Source organism: Bombyx mandarina, chromosome 21, assembly GCF_030267445.1.
Source record: "Bombyx mandarina strain Sakado chromosome 21, ASM3026744v2".
In the NCBI taxonomy this organism is placed as follows: domain Eukaryota; kingdom Metazoa; phylum Arthropoda; class Insecta; order Lepidoptera; family Bombycidae; genus Bombyx; species Bombyx mandarina.
Window position 1 is genome coordinate 4,346,588 of NC_143227.1, and position 7,858 is coordinate 4,354,445.

At 31.2% G+C, this 7,858-nt stretch overlaps 2 protein-coding genes across 2 annotated transcripts; one reads left to right on the forward strand and one right to left on the reverse strand.

Annotated features, from left to right (window-relative positions):
• The first annotated feature begins 521 nt into the window (after positions 1-521).
• Positions 522-5,873, forward strand: Fkbp45 (45 kDa immunophilin FKBP45). The gene is made up of 8 exons (XM_028172630.2): positions 522-928; positions 1,473-1,700; positions 2,078-2,244; positions 2,690-2,844; positions 3,076-3,283; positions 3,695-3,865; positions 4,446-4,618; positions 5,189-5,873. The coding sequence occupies exons 1-8, from the start codon at positions 919-921 to the stop codon at positions 5,268-5,270; spliced, it is 1,194 nt and encodes a 397-aa protein (XP_028028431.2). The 5' UTR covers positions 522-918; the 3' UTR covers positions 5,271-5,873.
• Positions 5,867-7,142, reverse strand: LOC114241720 (UPF0729 protein AAEL015238). Its single transcript, XM_028172647.2, has one exon. The coding sequence runs from the start codon at positions 7,006-7,008 to the stop codon at positions 6,769-6,771; it is 240 nt and encodes a 79-aa protein (XP_028028448.1). The 5' UTR covers positions 7,009-7,142; the 3' UTR covers positions 5,867-6,768.
• Between the last annotated feature and the right edge of the window lie 716 nt (positions 7,143-7,858).

A 7,858-nucleotide genomic window follows, 5' to 3' on the forward strand; every position in this document is an offset into this window, starting at 1 on the left:
TACCGCCAGTAATTACGCAAATTATAATTTTTGCCGGTTTCATTTTTATTAAACGATGTTATTCCTTCACTGTGGAAGTCAATTGTGAACCCCCAATTGGTAGCCACCTACGGGATTTGAACACCGTTGCATCGCTAGATACGAATGCACCGGACTTATCCTGTAGGCCACGACGATCTTAATATAAAGATTCCTAGAATCATTTCATCTAAGTTGTTCTAGCTATTTCGGAATCTTTTGTGTTGGATGGTTAAATTTGAAGGGATTGGGTTCTGTAGGCTATTTAAAAACACACTGCTTCATTATAATTATATTGCAAATACTTTGTACATTGTTACACCATTATAATATTTTATCTTTATAAAATTCGTAGATGTTGCTCTGACCGTGTCTAGATGAAATGTCATTGTCTTCACTGACGAGAAGACAATTATTTGTTTTAAACATTTAAAATAATTCCAATATTCGAAATCTGTAACCTTATATGTGTCAAGTGCTGCCGCCCACTACTTTTATAGTCAAACTCCAACATTTAGAGAATATACACAATTTTTTCATATACCTACGTAGATACTATATAATATATATTTTTTATAATGGTATAAATGACATGTTTATAAAGAGAAAAATTAATAAGCATGACATTGGCAAAATGCTATCGCTAGTCATAAAATACATATAGAATAATCTATGACTGTAAAAAGCTGATTGCCATAATCAAAAAGAAGAAGAACAATAGTGTCAGAAGTGTCAAAAGAGTCGTTTACCGCGCGCGTTCATTCATCAGGAGCACGAGTAGCCCCCACATGCTGAGTTACTTACAAGAGTACAAAACTAAAGTGGTTAAAATTAAAATAACGAATCAACTTATTTTTGTTTGTGTTTCTAGTCATTTACGCATCTGATCTAACTATCAACATGTTTTGGGGTAAGTATTCCTAATGCCGGTTATAACCACGTGTTGTATGCCGGTGTTGAACCGCATTGTTTCATGGCACGAAACAAATTCTCTGGGTATTCGACTTGATTTCAAAGTTTTCAATATCCACAAACACTTAATAACGTGCAATTTTGCTCTCAATTTTGGCTCTAAGAATTCTTTGTGCTAAATTTAATAAAATTGATAATTAACTAAAACGAGATAGGTGGAACAACATCCATCAAGTCTCTTTGACCTTACGTTATTCTTATTTCATATCTGTTGCGTTTCTTAAACGTCTTAATTAGCGATACATGTGATACTTTTGTAACCATCCTTCTCCAGTTGTGTTCATGTTTTAGTCGTAATCACTTTTAATAAGGAATTTTATCCTTACAATAACATTCCAAAATCGCCCATCGAAATCGCCTAATTAGTAGATTAGCACACAAAAAAACACTACTTTAATTCTAGATCTTTTAAAATAAAACTAAATGGTGTTGTAGATTATATTTTAAAGAATGTTTCGTACTAACTTTTTTTTATTCTTCAGGATTAATAATGGAACCCAACAAACGGTACACCCAAGTGGTGGAGAAGCCGTTCCACATTTCACAGGCTGCTATGGACACATCAACTGGTGATAATGAGCCATGTCAAGTGATGGTTGTTGTTGATGGAAAGAACTTTCTCGTGTGCACTCTCCAGAAAAACAAATGCATTCAAGTTCCACTTGACTTGTATTTCAAAACAGGAGACTCTATTGCCTTTTTGACTAATGGTAAATTAAACAAAATTTATAGTAAGATGATAGATTAACCTATTATCGGGGAATTGACTTTTTAATTACTCAGTATATAATGGGTGCAAGATCTTTCACTAGGATGTGCCAGTACAATTCTCAACAGCAAAATGATACTGATTTCCTTCATGAATATTAAATTCATGTTTTGGCATGTTTCGAAATGTATTGATGACTAATACCTTTGTTGTTAAACTATACATCCTGCCCATTTTAAGGACATATTCATATATTCACTTTATTGATTATGTTTGATGTATTTATACACCCTGCTTGGTTAACAGGTTAAGTTATCTTTTTGATATTCAAGTATGACATAAACTATATGTGAATTAAACATAGTTTAATGATATCAGGTAAATGTAATGTACATCTAACTGGATACTTGGACCCTGAGTTTGAGGATGAGCAGTCAGAGGATGAGGAAGAGGTTGAAGAAGAAGAGGAAGAAACTTCAGCACCTATCAACAACAAAAGGAAACTTGAAAACAATACTAATGCTACTGCCAGTAAGAAAGCCAAGGTACCGTACAATAATACACGCGAATATTTGAAACGATATCATTTCCTTAGTACTTTCATATAACATTTACCATTTAAACATAAAAAAATACAAGCACATTTCTTAAAATCATTACAATTATTTATTTCTGTTTATGCTTTTTGTCATAAATGTGGCTTTGGAATAAATTCCATTGTGAATTTTCGTTAATCCCGTCAAATACAGTTTACGTAATAGCCCAAATAACATATTGATGAACTGCTAGTTGCCAAGTGATGCTTTTGGTTAAAACAACTTTTATTATTGGCTTTTTGATTTGTTTAATAATTAAAGACAATCTGCCAATGCTTGCCGTAATTAGTCACTTTTTGATGAGACATAGTAATAGTAAAATTTTTGTATCAGGTGCTATGTATCTGTATGCTCTTTTAATTGTTTCCATGCATATAATTTCAAAAACTTGCAGCCAGATAAAAAAGCAGCTGCAGCTGAGAGCTCAGATGATGATGATGATGATGAGGAAGATCAACTTCAGAAATTGTTGGATGGTGAAGATATTGACACAGATGAAAATGATGACTCATTCAAAATGAATACTTCTGGTGATGCTAGTGATGATGAGTGAGTACTGATAAACATACTATATGCTAACTTAATCATTCTGTTCAGCACCTGTAGTGCTAGCGTCTTCATAAGTAATAGAAGAGAAAGAAGGAAGCATGTAGTCATTGGTACAAATATTATCTTGTTGCAAAAAACATTTTAATTGAAACATTTCAGAGTATGCACAAAAACTAAACATGTAGTATATTTCTAAATTTATTTATTTAAATGTCTTAAAAAATTTAATAGAGATGAAGAAGACTCTGATGAAGAAGAAGGTGATGATGATGATAAAGATGAAGAGTCTGAGGAGGCGGAAACCACTTTGGATACAAGTAAGGAAGAATCCAAAGTTGATACTTCCAAGCTTACCAAGTCACAGAAACGAAGACTCAAGAAGAAACAAAAGCAACAAGAAAAAGCCCAAGGACAGGTGAATGGTGTTGACAAACCCAAGGTATTTGATTTAATACATTAAATTCTGTTTATTTTATTATTTAGTAATTTCAGATTTTACAAAATTGGCATGTTATAAAACAATCAAGTGCCAAATGCCAAATATTGTAAGATACTGAGTTTAGTTGGAAATTTAAGTAAGACTTAATATGGGATAGGGAATTCAAATTACAAAGCATGACTTCACTACTGTAGTAGAATGCTCTTTCACAACTGATTTAGAATAATGTTTCACCACTGGAAAATTGGTAAGAAACTCTGCATATTCCTTGAACCCTGCTGCAGGAACATCACTAAGTGCTGGTCTCAATACATGTTTGTGCTGTTGCTATGACGGACATAGCTCAAGCCTACAAATACTAGTTTATCTGTTCAATGATAATAGATTGTATCTCTATTCTTTTATTTTTAGAAAGAGAAAGCAGAACCACAAAAAACTGAAAAGAAAAAGGCTGCAGCTAAAAAAGAAAATGAGGAGGGTCCAACTGAAAAAAAGGAAAAGAAAGCTCTCAGTGGTGGAGTACAAATTGAGGACCTGAAACTTGGTAATGGTCCTGTTGCTAAGCCAGGCAAAGTTGTCATGGTAGGTAAAATTTCATAACTTCATTATATTATACATTAATTGTATTACTATTTGTCTAACCTTTGACGAATGCTAGTATTGATTCACGCTCTCCTTGCAGTTTAGACAGGCCTAAATCGTTGCTCAAGTCAATAGGTGTGACTTTTATTCAACATCAAACATAATTTTGTAAACACAATTATAAAATATTGTATTTAAACTGAGAACTAGGTCATTTCATTTTCAACAGACACAACTTCGTAATTGATCTTAAACGGTAATATATAAAATTAATAATACTTAAAATAATATAAAAATGTATTGATAATGTCAATAATGTTGTCTGTATAAAGCTAAAGATGCTTCAACAATAAATTGACAAGTACACTCATTTCCAACTTTTATATAAAATTATTAGATATGTTAAAAGTACAATGATCATTTAAATTATGTGTCTTATTGTAACTCCTCAAATGTATAATCAATATCAAGACTTATAGTTTGTTTTCATGGATTCTATTGTGATAATAATAGCTGACAGATAAGATTTCATATAATAATGCACATAAGTAGTTTCAATGTATTTTTTTGTATTTAATAGGTCTACTATGAGGGTCGCCTTAAACAAAACAACAAAATGTTTGACAACTGCCTCAAGGGACCTGGATTCAAGTTCCGTCTTGGCGCAAAAGAGGTCATTAGCGGCTGGGATGTTGGTGTTTCTGGTATGAAAGTCGGAGGCAAAAGGAAGATTATCTGCCCTCCCGGCATGGCGTAAGTATGCTTAACTACATATGCGAATATAATATTCTTCAAACAATATTATAAATGCTTCTTTCACCCAATAATTAATTAACATAATTTGTTTGAAATAAAAAGAACAGTGAAGTAGTATTGCCACAATAAAAATATCTTTCGAGACATCAATATCAGATTGTCGCAGGTAGGTGGATGGCATTGAAATTGTGATGCATTAAGACTGCTCAATACTATGTAGGCTATGAATTCAATGTACAGATACAAATCAACACATTTAATTATTTAAGAAAAGCAAATGTTTCTGATACATGTTGATATTATGAATACATATACATACTTATACATAGTACATTATATATCTACCATACTTTCCTTTGTTTGATATATTATTAACCCATTATAGTCCCTAAGACTAATGTATTATAAGACTATCTGTCTGATATGTATAAACTTTGTATTTGTTTTGTACCTATCATCAATATGATCAACAAAATTTAAATAATGTATTTTTTTTTAATTTTCAGTAACAAAACATGACAAAAAGAAATATTAATTTGTGACTAATTTATATAATTTTTTTAACAGGTATGGTGCAAAAGGCTCTCCTCCAGTTATTCCACCTAACTCCACCTTAGTATTTGAAGTTGAATTGAAGAATGTTAAGTGAACACTAGTTTTAAGTAACAGATAATATTTGATTGCCATTGTATGAATGAAACATGTATGTTTGCCAATCTGAAGTTGATATTGCCACTTGTATTTCATTTGTCACAGATAAGAGTACAAAATTGTAAAAAAAAATATGATTAATAACTTTTTCTCCTCTGATGGACAATATTTACTATTTGTCATTTAGAGACTTCTCAGGAGGACTGTTATAATTACATGATTGGTGTTAATGTTAAATTCACATTAAGATTAGCTGGTAAGCTTCATTGGACTATATGACTACTAATTATTTTCAAATACATACTTTCTAGTTATGGTTCTATTTTTATTGTGATATCAGTAGTAAAATGTTGAAAATATGTATTTCAATAGGTTTTTATTTCTCCAAATATATTTTAATAACAGCATGATGCTATCTTAAGTTTTCATACAGGTGTTACCAAATTTGTGTAGTGTACTCAGTGTCCTTAGTTTAAAACTACTAACAACATCAACCACATTGTTCTGTAGTACATTCCGTTAGGTGTTGAACATTAAGTAAACTATACAAATTTGTTTTTTTTTTGTATTTGCCAATCAAATAAAATGTAAGACTTCATAATAAGTATTTTATTTACATCAAGGATGAATAATATAATTAAAATAAAGATTTTTTAAATCCTGTGAGGGCAAATAACGGAGTCGTCTATTATCAAAGGTGGCAATCTGTGCATTTTGACAAAAAAATGTTATTGATATGTCAATACAGATTGATTTGAATATAATCGTCTCCTGCAAAGAATACGGTTCAAAACCTGCATTAAATAAAGGTTAATAGTTAACCTGTTATTTATCTAAGATGTCGTTCCGAAGAGTTTTGTGACTGCCAATGGAATACAAAGTCAATAATTCGTTTTTCTGATTTACCAATAATTGTCCAAAAGTCAGATTGCCGGCTTTGATAATAGTCGACTCAACTATCCATTTGGAAAATATTTTGCTTTGTTTTCCTTTTATAACTTTGAATATATTGAAATTTGCCATCACCCATGCTTTTGAATTCATATACTGCATTCTTATTTGTTTCTAAACAGTAATTGGCAATATAAGCGTATATGTAGAAATATACCCTTATATTATCCTAATAAAATAAAATAAAATTTCTAAAACCGCACCACATTGTTTATATCTGCCATAAGAGTCAAAAATACAGAAATGTTAACTGCTTGAAATCAACAAACCTTCTCAAAGCCGCTGTCTCATAAGATTTGATCAATTGTAATGAAACTTATTTAGTTATATTGAATTTTCTGAAATCCAACTATTATGAATACTGATTATATTAGTAAAAATAAATCATTGAAATATGTAATAAAGCTATGCACTATAATTGAAAAATATGGAATCATGAACTGTAGCTTCAAAATGTTTATACCATAAGCCATTATTTCCTAATTCGTTTTTGAACCATTAAATTACTATTCAAAACAAGTAGGCCTTGGAGTATTGTTTTCTTTTTATTTCGTTTTTTGGTCTTCAGATTGATCAGCTTCGTTGCTTGTTGAATTTTCTGTATTCTTGTTTCGTGCAAAAACACAAACGCCTTCTTTACATTGAAATGGGAATTCGGTTTTCATTACGTTGCCGTCCTTGTCTTTTACAGCCCATGGATTCCAGAAGCGTAAAATATACGGCTGCACAAATCGATGCCATAAAAACAAAAGTAGTGGTATAATGAAACATGGAACACAAACCATATTTATTTATAATTATTTTTGCGGTTCTATTACTTAAGCACTTTTAGGAATGTTTTAATAATTCCCAATTTTGTATTTTTTACTTTTTGAATTTGAAGGAATGTCTCAATCTAACAACGTAAATATAACGTTTAACAATGGAAAGTGTGATTGACAAAGACGACAAATGACAGCTATTGTAGCAGTAGTTCTATTTTTCCAACTAGAAAGGCAAAGGTTGGTACCATACAGCCTAATCTTTTAAATTTTTTTCATATAAAAAAAAGGATAATATGAAATGAAACGAAGTTGATTGATTTGAAACATTAATCAGTTGACACGAAATCATATGGGATGTACAAGAATCTCAGTAAAATGGTGGTTATTTACTGAGACTTTTTCAGTGAACTTTTTGGAAGATTCCGAGAAGCTACGTCCAGCAGCTTCGTTTCTTTTCTCACATTTCTGCACTTTTACAGATATTAAACGCTATCCACTGAAACAGTCTAAATAACAACTATCGTACTGAGACTTTATTTCATATCATCTCATCGCATTTCATTTAATTTAATGCCTTTTGATTACATAAAGACACAAATTAATCAACTTCATTTCATTTCGCGTCACTTTTTATAAGCTTATCAATGTGTATGCATTTAATCCTTGAAGATTTTTATAAACTCGAACACTGCTGGTAATGGTGTCGCGTTTGAATCTTTGAATTTGCATTTTAATGATATACGTACTGCTCTGCTAACGGTAAATCCGAATAAGAACGTTGGAAATCACTTTGATGACATTTTTCACTAGTGTCTACCGAAAATAGCGTTATCTTATAAAGACCCATTATGTGACTCGTTAATTTAGAGTA